Below are 15433 nucleotides of genomic sequence, written 5' to 3'. Positions count from 1 at the left end.
AGGGAACATGTTGCTGGTTCATTTAAGTGGCTTCTAGGTGACTCAGGATATCCACTAGAGCCATGGCTTTTGACTCCTATATTAAACCCATCTGCACCAAATGAAGTTCTTTATAGCAGAATAAAATTATAAAGGCCAGGAACATAATTGAAAGAGCCTTTGGTATTTTAAAGTCTCGTTTCCGTTGCTTATCTAAAGAGCGAGTACTGAGGTATACACCCTCAAACGCCGCGTTCTTAGTTTATACTTGCTCAATTTTCCACAACATTTTGCAAAAACATGGTATTTGTGACTTCGATGAAATCGACATGGAAAATTTTGAGGACTCTTCCTTCCTTGATAATTCTCCAGCTCAAACAAATCAGTATTACACTGCAGGAATAAATGCACGACGTAACTGCTTAAACTCTCTCACACAAACTTTGTAAATAAATATCTTTACAAATAAATATTTCATTTATATTTTCACAAAAAATTAATACATTCATTTATTCAGTCTTTTATATGTATGTACATAACAATCATTAATACGAACATAAAAATCATTTAACTTATTCAGTTTTCTTTTATATGTATGCACATTATATACATTAATAGGAACAACTTAAAAATAATTTAACATAAACATATTCTTTGGTGTGTATGTACATTATAAACATTACTAAGAACAACTTAAAAATATCTTTTTAACTTAAACAAATATTTTATTAATTTTTTTTTAAAACAGCTTCCGATAGTTTTAAAATAGCACTTGCCATATTGTTCAAAGAGTCCGCAACATTTTGGAAGCATTGTTGCGATGTCTCTCTAAATTTTGCCTCTTCTTCGCTCCTCTTCTTCATTGTAGCCATCATGTCAGCAAACATTTCCTGAGAAGTCTGCCTTCGAGAACGTGACGTTGATGGCATCTCACTTACTGTCGGACTCTGCGGATCTAGATTGATTATAATGTCGTTCTAAACGAAATAAGAAAACATTCCATTTTATTTACTAATAAAAAAATGTTTATAAACATATACGCAAAGATTTTATTTAATCATACCTCTACTCCAATAGTTGGGACATCAGGCAGCCCATCAACCACGGTCCTCCCCAGTGTTTCCATCGCCCGCTCTTCCAACTCGGAGGATTGAATTTCCTGCATTGGTCCTCCGCCTGTCAATATCCTACTTACTTTTGCCTTTCTTGCCCTTGAGCGAATCTGGTTTTTCCAGTGGTTTAAACACTGTAAAATAAACAAGATATTTATTACAATTGAAATATATATATATATATAGTGTATATGTATGTAAAGATTTACCTCCTTCCATTTGGTAGGCGAACGTGATGGACCCTTTAGAGCGTTTAGCTGTTGAGCAAGTTCGATCCACAGCTCTTCTAACCTTTTGGGTCGCGTGGGATCGTTCTTGTGGGGCTTCATTTCAGGGTGAAGCTCTAGAAATGCTAAGTAGCATTCAATTTGCTCTTTTGTTGTACGCAAGGATTCTGAAATTGCAACAGTTAATTATATACAAGTAAAAGAATATAACAGCAAATTTAATTTAACGTTTACTTACCTTTGTTTTCCATTTTGAATGTATTGACAATTCACTTATAGAGATCTTCTTCTTCTTCTTAATTGGCGTAGAAACCGCTTAAGCGATTATAGCCGAGTTAACAACAGCGCGCCAGTCGTTTCTTCTTTTCGCTACGTGGCGCCAATTGGATATTCCAAGCGAAGCCAGGTCCTTCTCCACTTGGTCCTTCCAACGGAGTGGAGGTCTTCCTCTTCCTCTGCTTCCCCCGGCGGGTACTGCGTCGAATATTTTCAGAGCTGGAGTGTTTTCGTCCATCCGGACAACATGACCTAGCCAGCGTAGCCGCTGTCTTTTAATTCGCTGAACTATGTCGATGTCGTCGTATATCTCGTACAGCTCATCGTTCCATCGAATGCGGTATTCGCCGTGGCTAACACGCAAAGGACCATAAATCTTTCGCAGAACTTTTCTCTCGAAAACTCGCAGCGTCGACTCATCCGTTGTTGACATCGTCCAAGACTCTGCACCATACAGCAGGACGGGAATTATGAGTGACTTATAGAGTTTGGTTTTTGTTTGTCGAGAGAGGACTTTGCTTCTCAATTGCCTACTCAGTCCGAAGTAGCACCTGTTGGCAAGAGTTATCCTGCGTTGGATTTCAAGGCTGACATTGTTGGTGGTGTTTACGCTGGTTCCAAGATAGACGAAATTATCTACGACTTCAAAGTTATGACTGTCAACAGTGACGTGAGAGCCAAGTCGCGAATGCGACGACTGTTTGTTTGATGACAGGAGATATTTCGTCTTGCCCTCGTTCACTGCCAGACCCATTTTCTGTGCTTCCTTGTCCAGCCTGGAGAAAGCAGAACTAACGGCGCGGGTGTTGAGACCGATGATATCAATATCATCGGCATACGCCAACAGCTGTACACTCTTATAGAAGATGGTACCTTCTCTATTTAGTTCTGCGGCTCGAACTATTTTCTCCAAAAGCAGGTTGAAAAAGTCGCACGATAGGGAAACGCCTTGTCTGAAACCTCGTTTGGTATCGAACGGCTCGGAGAGGTCCTTCCCGATTCTGACGGAGCTCTTCGTGTTGCTCAACGTCAGTTTACACAGCCGTATTAGTTTTGCGGGGATACCAAATTCAGACATCGCGGCATAGAGGCAGTTCCTTTTCGTGCTGTCGAAAGCAGCTTTGAAATCGACGAAGAGGTGGTGTGTGTCGATTCTCCTTTCACGGGTCTTTTCCAAGATTTGGCGCATGGTGAATATCTGGTCGGTTGTTGATTTTCCAGGTCTAAAGCCACACTGATAAGGTCCAATCAGTTTGTTGACGGTGGGCTTTAATCTTTCACACAATACGCTCGATAGAACCTTATATGCGATGTTGAGGAGGCTAATACCACGGTAGTTGGCGCAGATTGTGGGGTCTCCTTTTTTATGGATTGGGCATAGCACACTTAAATTCCAATCGTTGGGCATGCTTTCGTCCGACCATATTTTACAAAGAAGCTGATGCATGCACCTTATCAGTTCTTCGCCGCCGTGTTTGAATAGCTCGGCCGGCAATCCGTCGGCTACTGCCGCTTTGTTGTTCTTCAGGCGGGCAATTGCTATTCGAACTTCTTCATGGTCGGGTAATGGAACGTCTGCTCCATCGTCATCGATTGGGGAATCGGGTTCTCCTTCTCCTGGTGTTGTGTGTTCACTGCCATTCAGCAGGCTGGAGAAGTGTTCCCTCCATAATTTAAGTATGCTTTGGGCATCAGTGACTAGATCACCTTTGGGGGTTCTACAGGAATACGCTCCGGTCTTGAAACCTTCCGTAAGCCGCCGCATTTTTTCGTAGAATTTTCGAGCATTACCCCTGTCGGCCAGCTTATCAAGCTCTTCGTACTCACGCATTTCAGCCTCTTTCTTCTTCTGTCTACAAATGCGTCTCGCTTCCCTCTTCAACTCTCGGTATCTATCCCATCCCGCACGTGTAGTGGTCGATCGTAACGTTGCGAGGTAGGCAGCCTGTTTTCTCTCCGCTGCGACACGGCACTCCTCGTCGTACCAGCTGTTCTTTTGCACTTTCCGAAAACCAATGGTTTCGGTTGCAGCTGTACGTAAGGAGTTTGAAATGCCGTCCCACAGTTCCCTTATACCGAGTTGTTGACGAGTGCTCTCAGGGAGCAGGAGTGCAAGCCGAGTAGAAAATCGTTCAGCTGTCTGTTGTGATTGCAGCTTCTCGACGTCGAACCTTCCTTGTGTTTGGTGGCGCGCGTTTTTTGCTGCACAGAGGCGGGTGCGAATCTTAGCTGCAACAAGATAGTGGTCCGAGTCGATGTTAGGACCTCGGAGCGCACGCACATCTAAAACACTGGAGACGTGTCTTCCGTCTATCACAACATGATCGATCTGGTTGGTAGTTTTTCGATCCGGAGACAGCCAGGTAGCTTGATGAATCTTCTTATGCTGGAATCTAGTACTACAGATAACCATATTTCGGGCCCCGGCGAAGTCAGTCAGCCTCAACCCATTTGGGGATGTTTCGTCGTGGAGGCTGAATTTACCGACCGTAGTGCCAAATATACCTTCTTTGCCCACCCTGGCGTTAAAGTCGCCAAGCACGATTTTGACATCGTGGCGGGGAAAACTCTCATAAGCGCGCTCCAAGCGCTCATAGAAGGCATCTTTGGTCACATCGTCCTTCTCTTCCGTCGGGGCGTGGGCGCAAATCAGCGATATGTTGAAGAACCTCGCTTTGATGCGGATTGTGGCTAGACGTTCATTCACCGCAGTGAATGATAGTACTCGGCGACGGAGTCTCTCTCCCACCACGAATCCTACACCAAACTTGCGCTCCTTTATATGGCCACTGTAGTAAATGTCACAAGGACCTACTCGTCTCTGTCCTTGTCCCGTCCATCGCATTTCTTGGACGGCGGTGATGTCAGCCTTTGTCTTTACGAGGACATCAACCAGCTGGGCAGCGGCACCTTCCCAATTAAGGGACCGGACATTCCAGGTGCATGCCCTCAATTCGTAGTCCTTATTTCGTTTGCCATGGTCGTCATCAAAAGGGGGGTCTCTCATCCGAGGCTGGTTGTAGCTCTTCACTGGGGGTGTTTTTTACGTGGCGGGTCCCAAACCCAGCGCACAACCCTTGTAGGGAATGTTTCGCCTTCTCACTTTAGCTCGCCTTCGAACGGATGTTCTTAGGCTACCCAGAGGATACTTGGTCAAAGACCGGAAGTAGTGAGCTGCTTGAGCCATGTGTAAAAGAATCGTTTCTGGCCACTCCCAAGTGAATGGCGATCAGAGAACTTTCCTCACTTGCGTGAACTTCTACACATGACTCCATCCTCCATCATCCTTATAGAGATCATCACAGATAATAATCGATTGTTGGTGTTTATGTTTTATACAAAACTCAATCAGGTAAAAGTAAAAAAAAAATCAATTTCACATAAATTTTAGCTCTATAGTATTTCAAATACAAGATTTTATTTTTATTTTTATTGGTAATTCATCTTTTTTACTGCGTTAAAAATAATTTAATGTTTGTTATCGACAGTATTTTTTCATTCAGGTTTTATATACATCTCTAAGTAATGAAATGTGTCAGATGGTCAGACCTGTTCGTTTTCAGTTGAGAGACTCGCAAATTTTTAGTGACTGTCACTTACGGAATAGCAAAATCGTCTCAAGTCTCAAAAATTGTCTCTAACTAAAAATCTCAAATTTAGAGACTTGAGACTGTCTCACATTACAGAATCGCACGGTAAAATATCATACAATCAAAGATTTTATTATCCAAACTATGATACTCACAATTTCACTAACAAAATTACAATTAACCACCTTGTATTTAAAAACGAAGAAAATTTAAAAGAAACTAATGAATTAAAATCTCACAAAAATATCTCTCATATTAGAATATCAATTTTAAGTTTTATTGTGATTATAATAATAATTTTAATATCTTGTAAAATTAAAAAAAAGAAAAACAATACTATTCAAACTGAGGAGAGTTTTCCATTAAGTGAGGCAGAAGTTATGTGTACACTATCATCCCAACCAGACACTACACAACAAAATACATATTGTAAATTGGACAAAATAAAAGATTAAAGAAAAACAAGTAAACATTACAAAAAAATAAGATAACAAGTAGCGATAAAGAACATAATGCAAATGCATACAAACATGTTTTGGTCCTTATGTTTGACTGTAATGATAACCCAGACATTATCGGGTAAAGCACACAATCATGTTTGTTTGCATTCAATAGAAAATAAGATTACATTTAACGAATATTGTATTTCGCAAAGAAATAGATTAAGAAAATTGTAATCACTTTAGTAGTTATATAAGAAGAACATAATTTGAACAAGTAAGGAAGGGCTAAGTTCGGGTGTCACCGAACATTTTATACTCTCGCATGATAAAGTGATAATCGAGATTTCATTATCAGTCATTAACATATTTTTCAAAAACCGTATTTGTGTAAAGTTTTATTCCGCTATCATCATTGGTTCCTAATGTGCATATTATACAGAGAAGGCATCAGATGGAATTCAAAATAGTGTTATATTGGAAAAAGGCGTGGTTATTAACCGATTTCACCCATATTTCGTACATGTCATCAGGGTGTTAAGAAAATATTATATGCAGAATTTCATTGAAATCGGTTGAGTAGTTCCTGAGATATGGTTTTTGGTTCATAAGTGGGCGACGCCACGCCCATTTTCAATTTTTAAAAAAAGTTTGGATGAAGCTTTCTTCTGCCATTTCTCCCGTAAAATTTAGTGTTTCTGACGTTTTTTGTTAGTCGGGTAACGCACTTTTAGTGATTTTCAACACAACCTTTGTATGGGAGGTGGGCGTGGTTATTATCCGATTTCTTCCATTTTTGAACTGTATATGGAAATGCTTGAAGGAAACGACTCTAAAGAGTTTGGTAGTTTCCGAGATATGTACAAAAAACTTAGTAGAGGGCGGGGCCACGCCCACTTTTCCAAAAACATTATGTCTGAATATGCCCCTCCCTAATGCGATCCTTTGTGTCAAATTTCACTTTAATATCTTTATTTATGGCTTACTTATGACACTTTATAGGTTTTCGGTTTCCGCCATTTTGTGGGCGTGGCAGTGGGCCGGTTTTTCCCATCTTCGAACTTAACCTTCTTATGGAGCCAAGAAATTCGTGTACCAAGTTTCATCATGATATCTCAATTTTTACTCAAGTTACAGCTTGCACGGACGGACGGACGGACGGACAGACAGACATCCGGATTTCAACTCTACTCGTCACCCTGATCACTTTGGTATATATAACACTATATCTGACTCTTTTAGTTTTAGGACTTACAAACAACCGTTATGTGAACAAAACTATAATACTCTCCTTAGCAACTTTGTTGCGAGAATATAAAAAATGAGAGAATAAAGTCACGGGAAGTAACATCGCCGGCATTTTTATTCCTCCGCTCGAACAATTAAAACTGGCGCTCAGGGATTTCCAACGCAGGTTTTTTTTTGCAGATAACCCAACAAAGTGTCGGAATCGTGTCAGGAAGGGCGCACCCTTATTTTCAACCCACGCCATTACTCTTGTTAAGTAGTGATTTAATGTTCAATGTGTCAATGTTCACAAACAGAAGACACACTATTTCACTTCTCTAAGTCAAAAAAGTTACTTTTATACCGACGATGTTACAAAAAAGCATCTCAGAATTACACAAACATTTGGCATTGAAAGAAATTTCTTCACAACCGAATGGAGTTTCAAAGCAGCAACAATAAAGGCAAGCAGGTACCTGTACAAAAAATTGAGACTGACGAATTGATGTAAAATAAACAAGCAAAATAAGGGATTATCAGTTGAGTACCACAGGTACTGTTGTTGTTTACTTTTCACTTTTATTTAATTACTTATATCTTACTGGATATTTCTGTAGTTAAGGAGCAATAATTTCAACATTTCAAAGGCAAATTGAGGAAACTATGCATCTTATTACAATGTTGTCATGTATCTGTGACAATATCATTAATAATTCCTCCACAAAAAAATATGCATCAGTTTTATTTAGCAACGTTTAGGTGTACTATATTTCAGTTTAATTTTGTTCAAAAGATTTTATGGTAATTATACCTTTGAAGAGGTATAATTGTTTGCTATAAAAGTTTTTTTTGATTGAGGACTTCTATTTGTTTTTTGCGAGCTGTTTGCTTGATTCGTAACCTTCTAAATGACTTTTAACCGGATACAGTTTTTATTGCATTATTTCAGTAAAATAAAGTAGTATATGTATATTCGAAGAATTTGAAATATAAGTAGGTAACCGCTCGCTTTATTCTTTACAAAATACTTATTATTTCAAAATTCTAATATATGTATAGGCAAGATAGAAATCGGTACAATTTACTAATGGAATTGTAAAAGATATACGCGTAAATTACTTTCCGAAATTAACGGAGGGATTCAATACGAGATCAATTGCGGAATGAAAAAGCAATTTTTCAAAGGGATGGACGTGAATAGCGGTCTCACAGATGTTTTGACTTTTGACCTACTACATTTGTAGCGCGTAGACCACCTACTATCAGGAAAAAATTCTTTCTCTTCAATTATACTACTATGAGCGAAAATTAGTAAGACTTTGTTCACAGCTTTAAAATTCTTAATTTCATCTATTCCGTCCCCTCAAAGTATTCCTTGACCCAATACACTTGTGCCAACGTTTTTACCAATCCACAATACATTGGTTAAAGTCAACTTCCGGAATAGCCTTGATTGACTCAATTCAATTGGCCCGGAGCGGTCATTTGATATTGCTGAATAGCCAGAAGTCACACGAAGCTAAAGCAGTCAAATACGATGGTTGTGGCATGATCTTAGTTGAAAACTTGGCGAGCAATTCAAAAAGAATGAATACAGTATGCGACGATGCATTATCGTGGTGCAAAAACCAAGAGTCGTCGGCTCATAATTCCTGCCTCCTTTTGAGAATAGCTTCGCGCAAACGACGCATAACACTCAAATAATATTCCTTGTTGACACATTGGTCGGCCGGAAGGTTTCGCGTGGCCAACACATCGGTAGTAAAAGAAAACTTTGAACATAACCTTGACTTTTGACCTACTTTTACGTGGTATTTTCGGCTTCGATATTCAGCCGATTGTTTGTCTATTTCGGGTTGAAAGCATAGATCCAAGCTACTCGTCGATTCTGAAGCATCAATTTCCTTTTTTTATTGACCTGTTGATCATCAGTTGATGTTGATGGCCGTCCTGGACGTGGTTCGTCGAGAACGCGTTCTCAACTTTCTTTCAATAATTTGTAGCAATCAAACACACTTACTCGCGACAAACCATCATCACCGAAAGCCTTTTCCAACATTCTGAACTTTTCGGCACTAGAAATTTGATTAATGAAAATTCTGTGTTGAATAACATCACTCATCGTAAACCCGCGGAATTCACTATATGTTCAGAAGGACAAGCACTAATAATTATTTTGATGTAACATTTCTGACATAACAGTCATACCAACTTAGAAAACAAATATTTCGACTAACAAGATTACCCGCGATATTTAAATAGTAAAGTCTTACTATTTTTGGCTCGCAGCAGTATGTCTCACATATTTATTGATATTTTCGGCAAAAAGTCAACTATTAGCACTGGGTCCACATAATCAGTACCTAGGGGCTTGAGCAGTTCTGGTTACATTTAAGCAATTTTTAGTCATATGGTGGCCTATCTAAAATACATTATTCGTGGAAAGTTTTATCCTGATATATTAACTCCATTTTGATTTGTCGCACGTAGCAAATTTTGTTGAAGTCGGTCGGGAATGGTCTCGATATTTGAGATTTGACCATAATCCGTAGTCGTACTTTTTTCAGTTTCACCAAGATCTAATAACGATAGGAGACTGTTACTAAGGTTGATAGCTATCGTTACATGATGAAATTTTCTTCCTGGTCCCTTAAGATACATTTTTAACTGGAGGATTATAAACTAATAGCTTGCGAAAGACATTTGAATGAAATATAATATAAGGTTTCCGCATTTGAATCTTTACTTTAATATATCTTTATTTTCGAAAGCAGCTGATTTGATATACATATATCCGGGTGTCAAATATCCCCCTTCCTTTTTTTTGTCTTTTGAATTTCGCGACTATGTATAAAGCGCTACAGAGATCGTATCTGCCAATACTATATATCTTTGAGGTCTTAACATAACCTGCAAAACGACGCTATGCATGATTAGTTTGGATATTGCGTTCAACAGTTATGGACGTGTAAACATGGAGTTCACTAACGCCGAAACTCGCGCTATTTTAAAGTTTTCCTTCGTTAAAGACAAATCCGCTAGAGAAACATTCCGTGAGATTAATGGAGTTTTGGGGGATGGCACTCTATCACTTCGATTTGCGGAGGAATGATTTCGACGATTCAGAGCAGGTGAAAACGACCAATAGATAAGCCAGCCGGCGGAAGACCTGTGGCGACGAATACCGACGAAATCACGGAAAACACAGAGCTAGACCGGCATATGGCATATCGTGACATCGCCCAGAAGATAGGAGTTAGTCACCAAACCATTTTAAACCATCTGCAGAAGGCTGGATACACATACAAGTTTGAGGTTTGGGTGCCGCATGATTAGACGCCAAAAAAACCTTCTGGACCAAATCAACGACTGCGATGTGCTGCTGAAACGGATCGAACTCGACCCATTTTTAAAGCAGATGGTGACTGGCGACGAAAAATGGACCACATAGGACAATATCAAGCGAAAACGGTGGTGAGCGAAGGCCGGTGAATCATCCCAAACAGTGGCCAAGCCGGGAATGACGACCAGAAAGGTTTTGCTGTGTGTTTGGTGGGATTTGAAGGGAATCATCCACTATGAGCTACCCCCATGTGCCCAGACGCTTAATTCGACCATCTACTGCGAACAACTGGACCGCTTGAAGCAGGCGATTGGCCAACAGGAAGGGTGTAGTATTCCACCAGGACAACGCCAGACCACACACTTCGTTGATAATTCGTCAGAAGCTTCGAGAGCTCGGATGGGAGGTTTTATCGCATCCACCATGTAGACCGGACATAGCGCCAAGTGATTACCACCTGTTTCTGTCCATGGCTAACGCCCTTGTTGGTGTAAAGATGAACTCAAATCAATTATTTGGAATTAGGCAAAGCAACCTCTATGCACATAATAACACACCATAAGCTCGAGAGGCACTTGCTTATTATTTTAATATGCGAATTGGTGATTTTAGCCGCATTGTAACACTATGCCGTGCGAGTTCAGAGTTCTCTGAAAACAATAAAACTAAGATATATTTCGGTTTTTTTTACACCCTGGAATTTTCGAAGAGACTTTCAAAGCCAACAAAATTCAATATGCAAATACATTAGCGTGCTCTAACTAAGCACGAAAAAAATGCTAAAATAGTAAAACTGATATAGTGAATAACGTTTGATGAACTAATTTGCACAGTTTTCCTTTTCGCTGTTTGGTAGGCGTTGTCTTACCTGCAATTACCGAATAATTACATGGTCAGCGGCCTGAAGTACATTTGTTGGGCAATAGGAAAATGGTGCGAAATCGATCGAAACTAAAGTGAAAGAAAATGTTGGGCATACAAAATGCTTTAGTATAAAAACACAGGTCAACTGGGAATTAGGCACAGTTCGCTCAGATCTATCACAGCTTGTAGTTAAGTTTGGAACAATGGCTTTTAAGGTAAGTTTAATTTGCACAACATCTCCTAATATGTTTATGAATATTTAATTACTCCTTTTTGGTTAGGTTATCGCTACCCTTTCACTTTGCTTCGCACTGGCAGTGGTTAATGCCTCGCCATATGGTCATCATGAACATGGTGGACATGGAGGACATGGTGGACATGGTGGTCATGGTGGACATGGTGGACTTGGTGGACTTGGTGGTCACGGTGGTCATGAAGGGCATGGCCACAGTGCTTCCAGTCACGCTTCGGTGCATTTAGTCTCACATGACGATCATCATGATCACCACGGTCATCATGGAGGCGGTCACGAACATGGTGATGGCCATGATTCACATGCCGAGTACCATTTCAACTATGGTGTTAAGGACAAGAAGACGGGCGATTTCAAAGGGCAAAGCGAAAAACGTGATGGCCATAAAGTATCCGGACACTACGAGCTGATTGATGCCGATGGTCACAAGAGAACTGTCCACTATACAGCTGACAAGCATAGCGGTTTCCATGCCGTCGTACATCGTGAACCCACACACCATCATGTTGCTGATCACGGACACACTAGCTACTATGGCGGTCACGCTGAGGTCAAATCCCATGAAGGTGGCGATGATGGCGGCCACGGTCATGGACATGGATATGGTCATGGACATGGATATGGTCATGAACACGGTCATGGCCACCATTCTAGCGGTTTCTCCATCAAGCAAGAACATGGTGTTGCTATCCATCATCACGGTGGCCATGATAGTGGTCATGGCCATGGTGGTCATTAAGCTGTTGTTTTCTATCTAATAATGTTATGGACTGATACTTGTTGATTTTTTGTAAAAAGTTTTATTGTTTCGTGATGTTTAACTAAAATTTTCATTAATACTTCATTTTATACTAATAAAGCAACTTAAAATTTAAAGTGTTTCCATATTTTCAAATATTTTAAGAAAGTTTTTTCGCCTTGCCGTACTTTGTAAGCAAATTATCTTAAAAGCAACAAAAAAGTAAAAGCATAGTCACCAGGTACCTAATAGAAATAATAATATTAGGTTGTCAAATATCTCCCTTCCGCTTTTTTGCTCTTTATTCAATGCTTTATAAAAGGTGTTACAGTCATCAGATTTAGTTCAAATATGCGCCGTTTCATCAAATTTTCAAGTACATTTTATAGCGGTACTTTTTTCGGTATTGGAATTTTTTATTTAGAAATAAGTTAATAACATGTTATTAATCAAAAATATTAAAAATTAGAAACAAAACACATTCAGCTATAGATAAATCAATTGAAAGATAGTGTGCTTTACAAAATGAGCTCGAAATGTAAGAGACTGACATGCGATGAAAAACTGATATTTTTTTTGTAATTTAATTTCATTTGCGATATACTTGAAATTAATATTTTATTTTATTTTTACGTTTAGTCGGTATTACACTTTAAAACCAATAAAATCGGGGCTTTTGTATAAGCACAGAAAAGCCAATTTGTGTTTTACTCATTAAACGTAAAAAATTAAAAACTATAATTATAATTAGATAATATAATTTTTTGCCTACATATTATATCTGTAAACATTAAAAACATGATTTTTCAAAAAACGATCGAAAATCTCAAATAAAAAAAGTCCCTTTAAATCGAAGACAAAAAGTTGTAACATTTTGCGATGGCCCTTTGTATTCTTCTATTGAATCAATCGGCGAAGTGGAAGACGCGGGGTTTTCCAGAGAAGCCCTGCAAGGGCTTTTACGACTTATTAGTAAAAGTAATATCTGAAAAAATCAAAAGTAACAGAAACAGTTATAATCTAGAAATTTGCCATTTTATTTCATTAAAGACTGTCTCCATTTTTGAATATAATAAATAATGCTTAGATACCATCAAAGTTGCAAAGTGTAGCAACGTACGCAGATTAATAATTAATAATTAAATTGTTAATAAATCCAATCAGATCCGTAACCAAAAGTGCTAAATTTGAAGCGACGCGGCTTGATTGAGAACTTGAAATAGATGCTGTATTTAGCTCCATATGTTCGATTGATACATTTTCCGCGGAATATATGAAACAAGTATAGTACTCAACGCAGCCGTGTTCAAATTTAATTTTATAATTGGGATTTTTTGCCTATTTGATATTATATCTGTAATTCATTCACTCAGCGTGATTTTTCAGAATGAATCGATCGATCTGGCAAGGGCCTCAAATATGATAGATACGCTGACTGCAATGTTCCGAAATCGAAGACAAAAAGTTGAGGAACATTTTCGATCCGAAAAAATGGCTGCAGAACTGAAAGTTGACGAAGAAAAACCAATAATCTGCGGCCGACGAAACAACACGCGAAAATTTCTGCATAAGAACTTGCGAAGAACACTGCAGTGTCTCAGTGTACATTCCTCTATTGGATACAATCGGCGAAGTTTTGAAGACGCGCTTTCCCAGAGAAGTACTGCGTGGTTTTTAGTTTGCTGCTGCCAGAAAAAGTATGTGCTTTGAAAATCAAATGGAAAATCTTATTGACTGCTTGATAGAAAGATTCCAAAGTCATTTGGATAATGACAACATCGTGCGACGTTTGAAGCTCAAAGGTGAACGTGATCATTGTTGGTGCCATTGAGTGCAGAAGCAAACGTCAAAAGACAACAACTTACCGACTACTGCATTAGAAATATTGAAGAACTGCGATGCAGACATATACCCGATAGTTTTCTTCGCTTATTCTGCACACTTTCTGTGACGAATGCGAGCTCTGAACGCTCTGACTACAATATTATACATTGCAATAAAGTATATCACCCACGCGTCTACGGTCTATAATGTGTTTCCACCATGATATTAAACTGTATAAAGACTACTGTTTTTAAAATATTGAACTTCATGTTTCAAGTAAATGTGTTTACCCCCCGTCAAAACTATTTCTGGATCCACCACTGCTAATGTGGAATATGTCGGTCAGTGTGCGAGTTAGATGCCTTTTTATAAAAATCCTTGAAAATATGTTTCCAAGTCTATTTGAGCATATTCAAATATTCTGCGCCCCAATACACCGTATATCGGTTTTTTTTTTAATTTTATTTTCTGAATGTACATATACTTACTTACGAATACACACAGAAAATTTCATATCGTTCCGGTGAAAATTTTTAAAGCTACATGCAAAAAGGCAGAGTGCTTGAATGTGTGTTCCAAATTTTACTTTTTCTCAAAATGGTGTTTTCAAAGTCGGTGACGAACATTACTCGAAAACGGCTAAAACAATTACCATCGAATTTTAACACGAGCCTCTTAAAAATATTTTTTAGTAACTAAACGAAGATTTTTTCTCACCGAAAAAATATCTTTTTAATGAACAATTTATGACCGAAATTTTGGTCAAAAATCAATTTTTTTTAGAAAACGCCATTTGGTCAAACAGCTTTATTTTGCTTATTCCTTCAATACTCTTTACTAGATTTAACATTACTTGAACGAAATCTGTTTGGGTTTATAATTTCAGAGGATCCAGTTCAGAGCTATACTGGTATTTTTTAAAAGGAGCTCCCGGAGATCAGCTCAAGTTCCTTTCCAAATAAATATTTTTATTAGTACCAAGTCTTGAAATACAGTTAAAAGATAACATAATATGTATTCAAATTGTTTCAATAAATTTAGAAGTTTTCTCAGAAACAATTCTGAAAATTCGCTTTTTTTTGGCCCATAAGTGGATAAGTTCTCCATAAAAAGTGAGTGCTTTAGCGCTGAATGAATGAAAATGGTTTAGATCGCGCTTTAAATAATAAAATGACTTCCGATTATCTGGGTGACTTTTTCCATTGCATTCTACATTGATTTTAAAATAAATATTTCGGACATGTGATTTTCAACCAGAATTAAAACGCATATAATATAATGTTATGGCAAATGACCTGGAAAAATTCAGCCCACAAGTGCAATTTTCGACCACATTTTGCAGCAAATGGGACCTTATAACCCCCCAAAAAATAGTCAAGCGGTGTGAAATTGCACGATTTTGGAGGAAAACCACAGGCCCATGATGCGAGATAATCCGCTCACCAGAAGTTTTTGTTTCAGTAAATTGATTGACTCGTTGACTGTATGAAAACATCAACATAAGGTTTTCCCATCGATTGTAACATTATGGCCAGCTTAATTTTGAAGAAATGCGGACA

The 15433-nt window shown here is 38.6% G+C and overlaps 2 protein-coding genes across 2 annotated transcripts; one reads left to right on the top strand and one right to left on the bottom strand.

Annotated features, from left to right (window-relative positions):
* Positions 1 to 638: 638 nt before the first annotated feature.
* LOC126752695 (uncharacterized) lies at positions 639 to 1472 on the bottom strand. Its single transcript, XM_050463664.1, has 3 exons — positions 1301 to 1472; positions 1043 to 1225; positions 639 to 956 (listed from the first exon to the last, which is right to left on the bottom strand). Exons 1-3 carry the CDS (start codon positions 1418 to 1420, stop codon positions 708 to 710), a joined length of 552 nt encoding a protein of 183 aa, XP_050319621.1. The 5' UTR covers positions 1421 to 1472; the 3' UTR covers positions 639 to 707.
* Positions 1473 to 11261: 9789 nt separating this feature from the next.
* On the top strand, positions 11262 to 12116 carry LOC126752683 (histidine-rich glycoprotein-like). The gene is made up of 3 exons (XM_050463651.1): positions 11262 to 11273; positions 11340 to 11439; positions 11497 to 12116. Exons 1-3 carry the CDS (start codon positions 11262 to 11264, stop codon positions 12048 to 12050), a joined length of 666 nt encoding a protein of 221 aa, XP_050319608.1. The 3' UTR covers positions 12051 to 12116.
* Positions 12117 to 15433: the final 3317 nt, after the last annotated feature.

This window comes from Bactrocera neohumeralis, chromosome 3 (genome assembly GCF_024586455.1).
Source record: "Bactrocera neohumeralis isolate Rockhampton chromosome 3, APGP_CSIRO_Bneo_wtdbg2-racon-allhic-juicebox.fasta_v2, whole genome shotgun sequence".
NCBI lineage: Eukaryota > Metazoa > Arthropoda > Insecta > Diptera > Tephritidae > Bactrocera > Bactrocera neohumeralis.
The sequence above is the reverse complement of the archived record's forward strand: the minus strand, read 5'-3'. Positions and strand labels throughout refer to the sequence as shown.

What these genes read in the sequence shown, in the direction of transcription:
- LOC126752695 (XM_050463664.1), bottom strand. Translation starts at nt 1,420, where the DNA reads ATGAAGCCCCACAAGAACGATCCCACGCGACCCAAAAGGTTAGAAGAG. An exon ending in CGCCTACCAAATGGAAGGAG is followed by an intron (nt 1,226 to 1,300) that starts GTAAATCTTTAC and finishes TTTATTTTACAG; the next exon opens with TGTTTAAACCACTGGAAAAA. An exon ending in TCCCAACTATTGGAGTAGAG is followed by an intron (nt 957 to 1,042) that starts GTATGATTAAAT and finishes TATTTCGTTTAG; the next exon opens with AACGACATTATAATCAATCT.
- LOC126752683 (XM_050463651.1), top strand. An exon ending in TGGAGGACATGGTGGACATG is followed by an intron (nt 11,440 to 11,496) that starts GTGGTCATGGTG and finishes GTGGTCATGAAG; the next exon opens with GGCATGGCCACAGTGCTTCC.